Genomic DNA, 16,855 nt, shown 5'->3' with positions numbered 1-16,855 from the left:
TGGAGATCCTTTAACAGGACAACACTTTTATCTTAAAAATTTTTCAAATTTTAATAAACATAAATATTATTAAGGGGAAATTTCAGCAAACCCTAATTAATTTAAAAATAAAATTAAATGACTCTGAAATTAGAGCCAAAAAAATGTTAACGAATGAGTGTTTATTAATGTCGACGGTGTTTACTCTCATAATTAAGCATGGGATGGCGAAGTGTGGAGGTAATAATTTTAGTAGTTAATAACACTTATATGACCACTTTTAATATAAATATTGCTTATATTGACATAATATCATATTTTATGCTATTGTGATGGTATAATTTTTGTATTATTTCTTTGGTATTTAATTTTAAAATAAATTTGTAAAATAATTAATATTATAATTGCGATTTTGCCTCCATAAACCTTTTTTAAGAACAGGTTTATAGTTTATAGCCAAGGATTCAAAATTCCAGACACAATTAATGACTCGGAATCAAAACTGTCCAATATAGATTGATACAGAAGAAGTGATTTTTCATGAGCTTTGAAAGTCCAAGTTATGCTTAAACTATGAGACGAGTTAGCTGGGCTTGTTGTTATTTGAGTAGGATAGTTCCTACAAGGGAGAATAATGATTATGTTGCCTCAAGGTCATGAAAAATTGAACATATTCTTGGGGGTGGCACCATGTTATACCCAATTTTAAAACTTTAAAGCTTTTCCTGGGGCAAACACTACTAATATAAACATATATATATATATATATATATATATATAACGATGCAAAACAATAACGGTTAAGAAGAAAAATGTAGTGAAAAAAAAATAGTAACATTTTTGTAAATAAATTCCTTGACTCTTCACTTTTCACATCGGTTATTAAGAAAATCACTGTGAAAAGTAATTTTAACAGCAACTATTTATTTAAACGCGTTAAAAGTGTTTTCCATGATGGTTTTTTAAATAACTGCCGTGAAAAGTTTCAAAATATACCGTAACATGGGTCGACTTTTCACAGTTTCATATCAATACGTCGTGATCCCCCTCTATCCTACTACCACCAAACTGCCATTACCGGTCATTCTCTCCTCTTTCTTGCCTTTTAAACTCCTCCATTTCACTTGTGGTTGCTTGTCGCTGTCTACTGTTGTCTTCGCTACCCATCTTCTCGTATTTAAATCGTTTTCACTGAGTGAGTACCCCCTTTTTTCATTCTTTTCATTTTTTTTTTGATTTTTTGGATGTTTTGACCATAAAGATCTATTGTATTTCAAATAGATTGATTGGTTTTATATTTTGGATGTCTTGCATTGTTTAAAGTAACCGAGAGTGCCTTGGAAAAATTCCAAGCCTAAAACAGAGAACTTGATATTATATCCTTTAGCAGCGCTGTATATAACAAGCATATCTACTTACAAAACTCCTACAGAATAGGCACAATTCCTATTGAAATGAATAATAGTGAAGGCCGCCAGAGAAGAAATACATCCATGTATTTTGCATCAAAGAGAATATATGCACATTTTTGGCTTCCCGACATAGCATCCTAATTACAAGGCATGCTTCATTATATGTCAAGAGACTCCAATTAATGAAGCATAGATGATAATTAAGTTAGCAGTTATATATACCTCGCTTTGGCTTCCGACTTAATTCAGAGTAACGGCCACCCATTAGCTGCAAAATCTCACCCCATAAATTTTCTGAGGAATCTATTGCAGCCCCAGGAAGCAAACTTGAGCTACATGCAGCCACATACAAATAATGTGACTCAATCTCCTCTCTCAACTGATCTAGTTGCCATCCCACATAGCCAACGAAGAATCTGAAATCCTGCGGCTTTAGTACTCCCTTCTTCACGAGCACTGCAGCTTCAACCAAACTGTTTTGAGCTCCAAAGCATAGGCCAAGGATCACCTCTTCGTATCCTGGTAGCTTCAACTTCTCCCATATTCTTAACAAAAACATGCCTGCCTCAAGAGGTCCCCCAAGATGCAAGGAACAGTCAGAGAAATTGGTTGCTAAATCAGGATTAGTAGGATTTACGTGTTTAGTCTTTTTGTGAAGCGGACGATTGATGAAAACTCCGAAAGGCCCTTCTTGTGGGTGCCTAGTTCCGGATCTGAGAAGCAGTAAACACTTCTTTCAGATATGCGAATACCATCAAGCTTTTTTTTGTGGCAACAAGTACACAGCCAGTCTCAGGCACTGGAATAGGGTGAGTCCACTTTGCGCCAAGCGGTTTGGAGCTGTGCAATGTCCCACCTTGATTTTGAGTATTAGATTCCGCTACTTCTTTCTCTTAATCAGCGAGTGCTTTAAGATATAATCAAGCCATAAAGTAGCACTTTTTGTAACACTAAACTCTCTTATACTCTAATAGGTTTAATGTAATGACTGTAAATTATTAGCTCCAGGTTTCTGTCCTGGGAAAACTGGGCTAAAGTTTTTGCTCTCTCTCTATTCCTAAAATATAAATCTTTTGAAAATCAAAATCCCAATACAGGAGTTGAACCTCAAATTAACATTAGAATTCTTCGTTAAAATAATTTAAACTTTCAGAAAAGTTAAACATCTCGGTCGATGGCGTTTACTTGCACCTAGCAGTGCTCTCCTCCCTATGGAAGATAATATCTACATAAAGCAAATAATAGCTACTTGCCCACATAACATATATCAAAGTATAAATACTAACTTATCAAGATATTCTACTATAGTAGGCATCCCTGCTCTTCAACCAACCCTACTGCTTCTTATGCAACTTTCTTTCTCTTAGAGCTGCTCGCCTTTGCTGTATATCATGGAAGGGAAGGTGAGGTTCTAGAGAATCCCAATAGCAATAATTTCTAGTAAACACAAATATAGATTACATAAAGTATGCAAAACAAACCAAAATGGAATATAACTTTGCAAGCTAACGCGATTAAGCATTTATACGCAATGACAGATAAACAAGCTAAATAAATAATGCACAAATAATTGGTTAATACTGTCCCATATCTATCAGCTACACGTGTTAACGCAGCTAAATAATCCATGCAAGGAATTAAGGATTGTATGTTCTTATACTTTAAATAGTAATATGACACAAACAGACATACAACAATCATACACAAATACAAGGTAGTAAAGAACTACCACTTGGTCCGCTTCCCTCAAGTCAAACCTTACAAATTTCTTCTTCTTCTTTTGCTTCCTTTGTAAGCTTGGGTAGATATCAAAACCTATCGTTGTAAGGGTACATCAATACTTGATCCAACTATAATTTATAAATTAAATAACTCTCTTCAAATCCCAAATCTTCTTTAATCTCTACCTTTATGTAGTCATTACTCATCTTGGACAATTTTTCTTATTCAAACTATTCTCTTTGGAAGGCTTCTTTTCTTATCTCAACCTATGCAGTTACTTTACTTAATAACTGGTCATCTTGGTCAAAAATATTATCTTTTTCATATTACTTTTAGGGACACTCAAAATGTCTTCCCTCTTGATTCACTTAACTCCTAGCTTTGTTTCCTTTTATCTTATTTATAAATTCTTGACCTTCATTATTCTTGGCAAGCAATATGAATATCACATGGAGTCCTTAGCCATGATTTAAACATCTAACATAGTTCCCATATATTGAGAGGTAGCAAACAACAACTTACTTTCAATTTCCAGCTTTAGATAATCCTTTTAACCACTCCAAACTGTTTCTCTTTTAAATCTGGAATTATTCAGCAACTACATATGCTTTTGGTCATCCTAGAGATGTGCTAATCATCCATTAACAATCCAAATTCTTCTTTAAGAGCATCATCAAACAACAAGTTTTAGATAAATTTCCAATTCTAAGGAGGCTTACCAAGCTTCCAACACTATATCACAGACAATAAACAACTTCCAGTTAAGATTATCGCTTTAGAGTTCCTACCTATGATTTAACCATTTAAAAACATTGTACAACTCTTGGAAGCATATAACACCCAATTTTGAATCAGTTTCCAGCTTCCTTTATTATTTTAGCCATCATTCTAAAGCCTTAAAATATGATCCAATAACTTATCATGCCATTTAACGTTTCCACTCATTAATCAATGGGTTATGCATCATCTTTGACTTGCAATTTCAGTTCCAAAGACTTAATCACAGCAGCAACGTTATACACTTGGCACTAAGAATGTTTGGTGCATAATTATTAAACCCAGGACATCTTTTATTCTTTAAACCACTCAAACAACACATCTTCCTAAGTCTGAAAAATTTCAGCTTTGTAATTATTGTCTTAACCATCCTATGGGAGCCTTTAAACATCCTTTAATAATTTAAGATACTCATTTAACATTTAGAAGCATCAAACAGTACGTCCCCTTCGGTTATCACTCCCAAATCTGAGCTCCTCAAATGCTAACAACATCATACGACCAGGTAACATTTATATAACATATCTACTTTAGCATTTAAGCCTTTTTACGTATACTCTCATCAAGAAATCAAATGAAGCTCCCTCTGAAAAAGTGTACCCATATTCGAAACTCGAAAGTCACTCCCCTCAGCAATTCCCAACACTATATCTGCAAATTTTTAGATTCAAAGCACACTCATTAAACCCACGGACAGCCTCATGGAAATTATAAAATCTGCATATTATAATCATGCAAGTATTCCTTAGCTTTCTCTCATTGTTCATGTGATTTCTCTTTGGAATATAATGCTTTCCGTATTTAAGAATAGAGTACATTTTCCTTAAATCATCAAACCCCTGTTTCAGTAACCATAAACCGGAGCAACAGATTTGACAACATCACAAAACAGTCCCAGCATCTCATGCATTAACATTTTTCACTTCTTTAGATCTTAAAAACCTTGGGCCATAAAAATTGAACACCAAACCCTCTCTTCGGCCAACACAAGCAAAGCAACAAAAACATATCCATGAGTAGAAATCACAGCCACACCCTCCGTTCTACCCTTTAAACACGGTTTGCATAACTTGGCCATCAAACTCTGCACTTTCTCCCTCTAAAACCAGATTTTATTATCTCCATCATTTTGCAAAACGCGCCCCAACAGAGGAGAAATGGCCATTATGTCCTTCATCTCTTTCCTTTCTTCCATTTCCATCCTTCTATTTTTCTAAACATAAAATATATCCAGAAATTATTCCACAATATTTTATATGGATTTATATTATCTATTAGCTTATTTGACCCATAATATAACTTCTCTAAAAATTTAGGGTCGAAAGTCAACCCCTAACTATTTTTCTTAAAATTTTCAAGAAAAGAGCCCCAAATTCCAGAAATTAATCCTTAACCAATTTTAAGGACTTTATACCTCAAATAACTTTTTTACCTCATAAAATAATTTTCCTAAAATTTCCAAGTTAATTAGAAACCTCTAAGTATTTTTCTTAGAATTTTCTAAGAAAATAACCCATCTTGTTCTGAAAATAGCTTTAAAATTATTTAAGCCACATTTTGGGGAATAAACTTCCCCATAAAATTCCCAAGTCCTTAAAACTAGTATTTCATAATTTTTTCCCAATTTATTTACGCATTAAATAATTTTAATAATTTTTCTTTTCTGTTCTTTCTAAGTCAAAAAATTCAGGATGTTACACTTTTTCATAACTTGTTACATGTGCACCAATTAGAAATAGCTGTGATTCTTCATGGAGAGAGATTAGTAATTCAACAAGTCAGCATACAAAATTTTAGCTTTTAAGTAGTTTAATCAGAGAACAGGCAAAATCAAGTCGTGGACTGGCATTATAGCAAATCAATCAAAAAGGCATAATTTCGCAACTGTCATGCATGTTTCTATGACAGGCACGAAGAACAAGGAAATCACCATATAACCTTTGAAGTTTGAAGCATGGAGATCAGACCAACAAGGAAATTACCTGAGAATGCATGAAACACGGCTTAAATGCTCTAGTTAGCTACTAAGCTATCCATTACTCAAGCAAAAAATGCGATCGTGTTTGATTCTAATTTCTGAGCATGTATTTTTCAAAAACCAAAATCTTCTACGTACCATTAAAATAGGCATATGAAATAATGGTCTCATAAAATGTCCTATTTTGTGAGATAATTCTCATTCTCCCAAACGTTGTCGTCTTCTTTTTAGCAAAGACGAACTCAGAGTACAATGGGTTGAAAAAAGCTATAGCACATTGAATTATGTGATATATCAAAAGCTGTACTCATCTAAAAATTGGTGAGAATAGCAATCTAATTGAGGTTCTTGGGGTGAATATAGTATACCTTGATTGTTAATGATTTCAGCTAGCATTAGCAAATGGGATTTAAAGTGTGATTGCGTCATTGTGATCCTGATTGATTGAGCTATTTCTTCCTAGCTATTTGTGCATCTAAAGGCAGTTGAACTTTCCAAGTTAAATGTCATAAATTTAAACATGATTAACAATAATGTCTGTTAATACCGAATTGTTCTGTTAAATGACCCAATTCTTTTGTTTCAAATCATATGTATTAGTGGAATAAAGAATTAATGAAAATAAAATTTCCTTACTTCTTTTAAGGTGCCTATATTTTAACCGTTTTTCTGAAAATGATTCAAACGATAATTAGTTGTCAAATCATGAGTTTTCTGTTTACGTTGCCAGTTGGACCTTATGATCACTTTAAATAATACAATCATGCATCAAAGACATCCAGTGATACAAAATTCAACAAAATAATGTTCATTTTAATATAACAATCAAGTGATGAAAACTATTAAATAAATAAAAACCTCGAACTCAATTTTTTTAACCAGCAAATGTTATTAGATTGAATTTTATGCCATGATGCAAACACATGATGCAAAATGAATAAAATTTTTCTTGTTAATGACTATTAGTCAATTCTGACATCTTTGATATTGCTTATCTATCAGGCTTCTTTTCAGAGAAACGAATTCTCATCTGTTTATGTTCTTAAATGACAAGAAAAATATTAAATCAGATTTAATAATAAAAATGAGAAGAATAATCCAAATTAAAGTCGATTATAAGATGGAGCGAAAAGCTAGGAGATCATTACCATCATTGTTAGTGTATTTTGAATTCGCATTGACATCATCTTCCTCATCTTCATCCGGCATCTCTGTGATTTCATAACAAAATGTTGTAAAAGGTCAAGGAAATTACAACAAACTAATCAACATGTAATTTGGAAAAGCAGTTTTGTAAAACTCAGAAGTCATATAGAAGAAGAGCATTACCTTGGTCACCACTAGTGGAATCCAATCTTTTATAAGGATCTTTAAATCTGATATCTTCCATCTCATAAAGATGTTTATTTACATAGATTCCAATCTCTTCTATAACCAAGGCATCATGCGTACATGAATATACATTAACTTCTGCATAATTCCACTCAGTTTTTCGACAAAGTCTTTCCATCTCAGAATGAGGTATATCATCCTCTTTTAGACAGTAAAAAACAACATTTAGGCTGCCACGACCCAGCAAATCACGATAATGTACTTGTTCATTATTGATGTACAATGAAGCAGACGTAGGAGCATAGGAGCAATCTGGTGGAGGAAAAACATCCCTTGGTTTAAAAAGAACACAAAACCAGAGAGGTGGGAAGCAGTTACGAAACCAAAAAGAAATTGATGCTCCTTTGCTCCTTTGATCAAGCCAGTTCGGGAGGCTTTTCGGCACACCAAAGTACATTTCTTGAACGGAAAAATTGTTGGAATTCTGTCTGTCTAGAACATGCAATCTCTGTAAATCAAAACAAGTGTTCAGCAAAATAGGCAAACTCAACAGGCGTTTGAATATAAGAAGGAAAAAAAAATTCAAACAGAATAATTGATGACCTCACTCAATAATGAGCGTTCGTACGGAAACCGTCTTAAAAGACGGTGCTTATATTTCGGTGCAAAAATTTCTCCATAGTACCTCCATTGATATTGCTCGCATCGGATTTCCTGTTCCAGGGGTTCCTTCAGATTATGTGATTTCACATTGCCTGGACCAAAAACCTCAATCTTTTTTAGTTCCTGCAATAGGAAAATGCTATTTGGGATCTCAATGACCGGCTTATTCAGTGCAATCGATACCACCTTAAGCTTCGAAAGATTACAAATCGACCTAGGCAATTTTTCTATTGCAGTTCCAAGCAAAGATAGCTCACTTATTTTCGCTTGTTCAAGTATTTCGGGAAAGTACTTCAGACTTGAGCAGTAAACAAGATCGAATCTTCTGAGGGAGGGTAACTTGATCTCACGAGGAAAGGTCTTAAGCCGAACACAATATCCCACATTCAAGACTTCAAGTTTTGCTAAATAACCAATTGAATCATGAATTGCAATTAAATTCTTGCAATCTTGAAGGTTTAATTCCTTCAAATTTCCGAGACTTGATAGATTAGGAATCTCGGTAACATATTCACAACTGTCAAGCTTCAAAACGAGCAAATTGACTGAAGTCTGCAATAACAAAAGCCAACTAAGAAGTTTGAAAAGCGAAATTAACGAATACGAGCTAGCTAATAAGAAATGCTAATAAGATAGGGTTCTTGCCTTGAGTGTTTCCAACGAACTCAAAAAACTGTATCCAAGGTCGAGCACAAGAAGCTTCTTTGGACGAAAATCAGGAGGCAAACATGAAGGATACCCTGGCCATTCCAGCACTTTTAAGCTATTCGGAACACTACAAAAATCTGGACTTTCAGCGACCACTTTCAGCGGCGACAAAGGGAGTCGCCGCTGAAAATATGACTTTCAGCGGCGACAATTATTGTCGCCGCTGAAAGTCGGCCTTTCTGCGGCGACAAGTATGTCGCCGCCAAAAGTATGAGTTATGGCGGCGACATATTATTGTCGCCGCTGTAACTTCAACTTTCAGCGGCGACAAATTTTGTCGCCGCCGAAAGTGTGCACTACGGCGGCGACAATTCAAGTCGCCGCTGAAAGTGTACACTTTCAGCGGCGACTCCCTTCGTCGCCGCTGAAAGAGGATTCAGCGGCGACTAACTGTCGCCGCTGAATCCTCTTTCAGCGGCGACATAAATTGTCGCCGCTGAATGTCTCTTTCAGCGGCGACATAAGGTCGCCGCTGAATCCTGTTTCAGCGGCGACAGAAAGAGTCGCCGCTGAATATATCTTTCAGCGGCGACCTTTTGTCGCCGCTAAATCTTATTTCAGCGGCGACACCAAGTGTCGCCGCTGAAGCTCACTTTCAGCGGCGACATTTGTCGCCGCTGAAAGTTTTTTCACATTTTTTTAATGTTTTTTTTTTGTAAAAATTTTATATTATAATCTTTTATTTGCGTAATTAAGTAACTTTGATAATTAATGTTTTTTTATGTATTTTTGTGTTAGAGAGAGACTAAAAGAAAGATAATATGGTGTTTGAGAGAGAAAGGAAGAGGAAGAAAGTTTGGAGTGTGTGTTTAACACACATATCCCATATCCAAATGTTTGAGAGATGAAATAGAAAAACATTATGCATGGGAGAGAAATGAGATCGAGGCATGCGTGAAAAAGTATGCAAGTTTGATGAGATAAGTAATGAAATATAGAGTGAGAGGTAGATGTAATTGGAAGAGAGATAGTCTGTATGTGTGAGAGAGAGAAGGATATTATAATTGAAAGAGATAACATAATTAAACATATGTGAGAGATTATTATAATTAAATTAGTGTGAGTATACTTAATTGACATAATAATATTTGATGATGAACATATGTATGAGAGGATTGAGAAATAAAATCATTAAAGGAGATAATATAATTAATTAAAAATGTGTGAGAGATATAGATAATAAAATCATGTATATAGTTAATTAAATATTATTACTATTTATATTTTTTAATTTAAAATGTGATTAATTAAATTTTGTAAAACATATAGAGTTGCATATTATATATATTTTCTATTGCTCAATGGTTTCAATTAAATTCATTAGCCTGGCTGACCACGCTTGTTCATTTTAGTGTAGAGGTCCTGCGTTCGAATCTGGAAAATGTCCAATTTTTACACATTAATTTTGGCTCAAAAAGGTTAAAAAAAAATTTAATGTTACCTGGTTCGAACAGGGGATCTGATAATTATAATAGTTAACACTCCCCTACCACTGAACCCACGTGTGTTATTGGCAAGGCTGGCGCATTGTTTTTGTATGTAAAGTTTCTTATTTTGAAACCCAAAACAATTCTAATCTTCTGAAAGTTAACTTTTCCCTCACTCTCACCAGATCAGACCAGCGCCGCGCACTTCTGAAAGTTCATCCCCAAATCCCCACTCTCACCAGATCAGACCAGCGCCGCGCACTTCTGAAAGTTCATCCCCAAATCCCCTCTCCCTCCAAACCTAGCGCTAGCGGCAGACGGCGAAGAGGGACCTCACCGATTAGCGAAGACGGCGAAGAGGGACCTCAGACCTGCTTCTCCCCCATCCCCTTTCGTGATTTGCGCAGCGCCGGCGACCCCATTCCGTAGCAGTTGCAACCAAGCTTGCCTCCTAGTCCTTCAATTTGTGCTTGCTGCCGCAGCTATTTGCTCGCCAGTTGCCGGATCGCCGCTACTCTCCAGCTTCGTCACCGTTAGTACAGATCCAGGTAAGGTCGAGCCTCTCACCGATTAGTACAACCCAGTTCGTGTTTATTATCTTGTTTGGTATAAGTTCATGGTTGTGTATAGCTGATGTAGCTGATACTTCTGTAGTTTCGTCTTTGAATATGCTGTCATGGTTGTTTCAAAACCCGTTCTTATTTATTGAATTTGTATGTGAATACTTGAGCAACACGATTTGTAACTCTGATCATAATAAATTCAAATAAAATAAGGTTGGAGTATTTGATTTTGGACGTTCTCGTCAAAGATGAGAAAATTCTTGGTGAAACTTGGTCTGTAAACATCAGTGTATTATCTATTGAGCCATCATGATGACAAGTTAGCATGTATTACAGGCTGATTCTGCCAAAAAACATATTGAATAGATAAGCCTACGTCCCTCTTATTAAGTAATTTGAGTGGGGGACTGGATTTTGTATGTTATTAGCAACTCAATAAATATGAGTTGATTTTTTTAAAATTTTGTTTTTATTTCTGACTATCTGTGAATGGAAATCTCTTGATGTGTTATTAATAGGGATATTTAAAAGAATGAATTATACATTCAGGATTAAATTTAATCTCTAACTAGTTTTTATATTAAGTATTAAAAATATTATTTAACAGATTTTTTTTTCCGAGATGAATTATATTCACATCATATTATTTAACAAATTAATGTTCATGACACCTATCATTTTGCATTCCAATGAATTATTGAAAGTTTCATAACAGCCATGTCAGAAACCGATAGCATGTTAGAAATTGGTAAGGACTTGTACTTTCCCTTTTGCATTCCAATGGAATTACAGTGCATCTTGAGAAGTTATAACTCAACCAACACAATGCTTGAGACTAAACGACTCTGAATTCTAACGTAATATTTTGAGGCTAGGCCATAACTGTTGGCTTTGTATGAATTTTTTTTTTTTCCCACGGAATTATAGGTAGCTAGCCAGGAACTAATTCCTTTATTTTGTAAGATCCATTCCTTTGCGCCTTTTGTATATAGATGAAGGTTTCGTGTGTGATTCATCATCATTGAGCATCTAGCACAAAAACAAGTCAAAACAAGCGTTAGGCTTATTTAATTCGTTTATTAAGTTTCTGTTTAGAAGTTGTTGGTTGGATTACATGGTCCCACCTTCCAAGTTGTATAATTATGCTTGGAACTTCATGAAAATTGACAGGCATTCTGATAATCATGTTATTAAGTAACTGAAATTTCTCCCCCCATTTTACTCCTGTTTCTGTTCAGTAGGTTTGGGATTTCAATGCCCTGACATAACTCTACGACAATACAAAGGACAGGGGGCTGCGTAAAAGAATTAAAAAAACAGTGAAAGCAGTAAGCTCGTTGCAAGGGAGGCGCCTAAGTAGCTGTTTAATATTTATTGATAATGTTTCTAAATTTCTTTATTATATTTGAACTGGTGTTAATTTGGGTATTGTTTATTTATGGGATCTGGATATCAAAGACTGATTTCTTTCCGGAAGTGATAGGGTTAGGAGACAGAGAATTGTTGTCTTATAGTTCATTGTAGCGGCAATCTGTTGTACATAATACAGGTGCTGGTAAGTGGCAATGACACGCATTATCTTTTGGAAAAGTTAAGTGAAAACAGGGGAACCATAATTACAAGGGCTTTGGATCTCAGTTCTAATAATGATGTTCAGCTTTTATCCCCCCACATCTTCTTCCTTGTATGATGCATCCGTCTTATCATCCCCTGTTCCCCCCATGTTTTCTAACTAGCTTTTCTGAGATCGTGCTCTAAAGTTGCCATGTCTACCAAGTCACTCATTAGATCAAATAAAAATATATACTTGAATTTATAATGTTGGTTTAATTATTGTAATTGCTTTCTTGAAATGGTTTCTTGGGACCTTTGGTTTCCTTCCCATTATAATGTCTGGTCCTTATTATTGTAGGCATATACGGTAGTGCAAGCAAAAAGGATTACTAGCTAGGGCGAGTAGTAAAGCTCTTGTCACTTGTAAGTTAACAGTTTATCATCTTCACCTTGCGTTTGCGTTGACTCTGTGATGCTTTGTTAGTTTGGCTTATATACTGCGTTGAAATGAATCAGCTTTTTAGAAGTAAAATACATATATATATCATATATAATTTTCTTTTCTTGGTCAACTCAACCTTATTCATTTCTATTTATTTCTTGCACTTTAATATTTATTGTTTTTCCTTTTCTTACATTAATCTTCAACTTTTGTGAAATAGAAATGGATAAAAGTTGGTTAGATATTAAAGACAGAGGCAACCTAAGATATATTAAAGGAGTAGATGGTTTTCTCGAATGGGCTTTTACTCAGAATGGAGTGACAAGCAAAATACGATGTCCTTGTAAAAAATGTATGAATGTCATATTCAAAGCGAGAAGAGATGTCAGGGTTGACTTATTGAGTAAGGGTTTTTGGGATAGTTATAAGGTGTGGGACTTGCATGGGGAAATTATTAGATGTCAAAGTGATTGTGAGACTTCAAGTACAGCAGCAGAACATGATACTTATGGGGAGAACCTTACAAGGATGGTATGTGATGCATATAATGTTCCTTCTATGAATGATATGAACAATGAATTAAATGAGAATGAAGAGCCTAATGTGCATGCCAAAAGGTTCTACGACTTATTAAAGGATGCAGAGACAGAACTTTATCCAGGTTGTGAGAAAATGTCAAAATTGTCTTTTATTGTAAAATTGCTTCAATTAAAGTGTCTTAACCATTGGAGCAATAAATCTATGGATGCATTGTTGGCCTTATTGAAAGATGTTCTTCCAGAAGGGGCTTTAGTGCCAAATTCATTTTATGAAGCTAAGAAGATAATTCGTGATTTGGGTTTAGATTACAATAAAATTGATGCTTGTGGAAATGATTGCATATTATACTGGGGGGAACATGCAAAAGAAGAATCATGTCCTAAGTGCAAGATGTCTAGATGGAAGTTGAACAGGCAAAGAGGAAAAAAAATTGCCCAGAAAGTCTTAAGGCATTTTCCGATAATACCTAGGTTACAAAGGCTTTATATGGCAAGAGACACTGCTAAAGAAATGAGGTGGCATAAGGAGAAGCACACAAATGATGGTGTATTGAGACATCCAGCTGACTCTCTTGCTTGGCAACACTTTGACCAACAATATCCTAGTTTTTCTACTGATCCAAGAAGTGTTAGATTGGGTTTGGCAAGTGATGGATTTCAACCTTTTGGGAATATGAGTGCCAATCATAGCATTTGGCCTGTAGTTTTGGTACCATATAATTTGCCACCATGGCTTTGCATGAAAAGCCCATATTTTATGATGACACTTCTTATTCCTGGTCCAAAGTGTCCAGGTAATGAAATAGATGTTTACTTACAACCAATGATTGAGGAGCTGAAACAATTGTGGGAAGTAGGGGTGCAAACATATGATGCATTTTCTCAATCAAATTTTATGATGTATGCAGCAGTGTTGTGGACGATAAATGATTTCCCCGCATATGGAAATCTTTCAGGATGGTCAACTAAAGGCAAGTTTGCATGCCCTTGTTGTCACAAAGACACGCATTGCATTTCATTAAGGAGCAAGTTATCTTATATGGGTCATAGGCGTTTTCTTCCACAAAATCACCCATGGCGCAAAGATGCAAAATCATTTGATGGAAAAGAAGAACTCAGAGCTCCACCAATTCCATTAACTGGAGATGATGCACTTATGCAATTAGAACAATTGGGTGATATATCATTTGGAAAAGGCCAAAACGAAAACGCCCTACAAATAGTAAGGCTTATAATTGGAGGAAAAGAAGCATTTTTTTCCAATTGCCTTATTGGAAAAATTTGTTGATACGACATAATCTTGATGTGATGCATATAGAAAGAAATGTTTCTGATAATATTGTATCGACAGTGATGGATTTACTTGGAAAGACAAAGGACACATTAAAAAGTAGGTATGATTTGGTGGATTTGGGCATTAGGAGTCATTTGCACCCGATTAAGAATGGTAATGATGTTTATAAGCCTCTGCTCCTTACACATTATCTTCTGAAAAGAAGCAATCCCTTTGCAAATTCTTGGCTAACTTAAAAGTACCTGATGCTTTTGCATCTAATATCTCAAGGTGTGTCAATATTCACGAGCGAAAAATATTTGGTTTGAAGTGTCATGATCACCATGTGCTATTGCAGGAAATATTTCCAATTGCAATACGTGGGTTACTGCCTCCCCAAGTATGTGAACCAATAATACAATTGGGAAGATTTTTTAAAAATCTTTGTTCAAAGTGTTTAACATGTGAAGAACTTGACAAACTTCAAAGTCAAATAGAAATAACTCTGTGCAAGTTAGAGACCATATTCCCACCTGCCTTTTTTGACGTAATGGTTCACTTGCCTATACACTTGGCGGGAGAGGCAAAAGTTGGTGGGCCAGTTCAGTATCGTTGGATGTACCCCATAGAAAGGTAATTCGCTTTAACAAGGTTACTTTACAATTATATTTATAATCTATCATTTAAAACCATTCAATAAGGCTTGACTTTTTGTTGTAGGTATTTGCGAACTCTAAAGTCATATGTTGGCAATAAGGCCCAACCTGAAGGATCAATTGCAGAAGGATATTTGGCAGATGAAAGTCTAACTTTTTGCTCACGATACTTGAAAGACATTCCCACTAAATTTAATGTGCAGCATCGGAATGATGACATCAGTGATAATAATATCAGTAATGAGCTTTCGGTGTTCAAGAAAAGTGGTGAAGCTAGAGGACATTTTGAGTCAGTCTCTCTTCTTATGAAGAGTATTGTCAGGCAAGAATGTATGTGCTCCAAAATTGTGAAGAAACTTGGCCATTCATAGAGTACGTCAACTTAATTTAACTAGAATGAATTTGTTATAATTTATATTTTTCTCACTTGTGTAAAAACATGTAGGGAACACAGGAGAGAACTTGAAGCTCAGGGATTAATGAGTGAGCAAAAGCAATATAAAGAGTTTCCTGATTGGTTCCGTTCACGAGTAAGTTCTAGACTTTGAGCTTTGAAGTTTATATTAATAATATTAATGCATATTGAAGGAATGGTTCTTCTTTAATAGGTGATAGCATTGTCCACACAAGGCTTTGTAAGTCCTGAACTCAGAAGTTTATCAATTGGTCCATCGAGAGTGGTCAATCGTTACTCTATGTTTATAGGCAATGGATTTCGTTTTCATGCAAAAGATCGGGCAATAGGAAAAAGAACTCAAAATGATGGAGTCATGGCCAAGGGTGATGACACTGATGCTAATAAAGAATATTATGGTGTGTTAGAGCATATTTATGAGTTATCTTACATAGAGAATAAAAAATTATACTTGTTTAAGTGTCACTGGTGGGATGTCGCTAACTATGGCGAAGGATATAAGGTGGATAAGTATGGGTTCACAAGTATCAACACTCAATGTTCATTACAAACTAATGAACCATTTATTTTAGCATCTCAAGCAGAGCAAGTTTTTTATGTGGATGATATTGTTGACCCGGGTTGGATTGTTGTTGTCAAAACGAATCCACGTGACTTGTTCAATATGCCGATTGAGAATGTTAATGTTGGTAGTGATGTTAATATTGCAATGGTTGATGAAGAGCCTTATCAACAATTGGTGGTTGATTTAAATGCAAGTCTTATACAGCATGATATCTTTATTGACTTGTGTGGAGATGATGTACAACCCCAAACTTTCATTCAAGTAGGAGAACCATCACAAAGAAGTAATATGGAGATTGGATTTATTGATGATAGTGAATCTAATTCACTAGTTCATGACGATAGTGATGAAGAAGATGTGCTTGATGGTAATGATAGTGATACTGAAGAAGAAAGTGACATTGAAGGTGAAATAGAAGATGATGATACAAGTGATAGTACCACAGAGGACTCAACAGAATGAAACTACAATCCTCATAAATGGTAGTTTTTATTAATATATTCTTAACAAGTTAGATTTTGTAATTTTTTTAATATATACTATCTTCATAAAGAGTAGTTTTATTAACATAAAAAACAATCTAAATTTTGTACATTATTGCAGGATATGTCAGGGCTAAAGAGAGGACGGGGTGGGAGAAGCTCTTCCTTCACACGACATGGCAGCACAAGTAGTGGAGGTATTAGCTCTACCCCTGCAATTGGACATACCATTTCACCTCGACCACTCCAAGTACAATTTGAGGAATTGCCTGCCGACTCTCCCCCTACTCAAAACAGTAGTGCAGGTAAATTTTCTTTACTTTTATATAATACAAGTAACTAATTAGCATCACATACTTTTGACTATA

At 35.1% G+C, this 16,855-nt stretch overlaps 1 protein-coding gene and 1 long non-coding RNA gene across 2 annotated transcripts; both read left to right on the top strand.

Annotated features, from left to right (window-relative positions):
- Positions 1 to 11,250: 11,250 nt before the first annotated feature.
- On the top strand, positions 11,251 to 11,870 carry LOC114748261 (uncharacterized). Its single transcript, XR_003740443.1, has 2 exons — positions 11,251 to 11,309; positions 11,800 to 11,870. It is a non-coding gene; the product is annotated as an uncharacterized LOC114748261 (long non-coding RNA).
- A 1,215-nt stretch (positions 11,871 to 13,085) lies between these two features.
- On the top strand, positions 13,086 to 14,384 carry LOC114748268 (uncharacterized). The gene has a single exon (XM_028936628.1). The coding sequence runs from the start codon at positions 13,086 to 13,088 to the stop codon at positions 14,382 to 14,384; it is 1,299 nt and encodes a 432-aa protein (XP_028792461.1).
- Positions 14,385 to 16,855: the final 2,471 nt, after the last annotated feature.

Source organism: Neltuma alba, unplaced genomic scaffold, assembly GCF_004799145.2.
Source record: "Neltuma alba isolate B1F8T4 unplaced genomic scaffold, ASM479914v2 tig00005664_pilon, whole genome shotgun sequence".
In the NCBI taxonomy this organism is placed as follows: domain Eukaryota; kingdom Viridiplantae; phylum Streptophyta; class Magnoliopsida; order Fabales; family Fabaceae; genus Neltuma; species Neltuma alba.
Note: the sequence above shows the minus strand (reverse complement) of the source record. Positions and strands in the feature narration are given on the sequence as shown.

Coding starts and splice junctions, on each gene's coding strand:
- LOC114748268 (XM_028936628.1), top strand. CDS start 13,086: ATGGTATGTGATGCATATAATGTTCCTTCTATGAATGATATGAACAAT.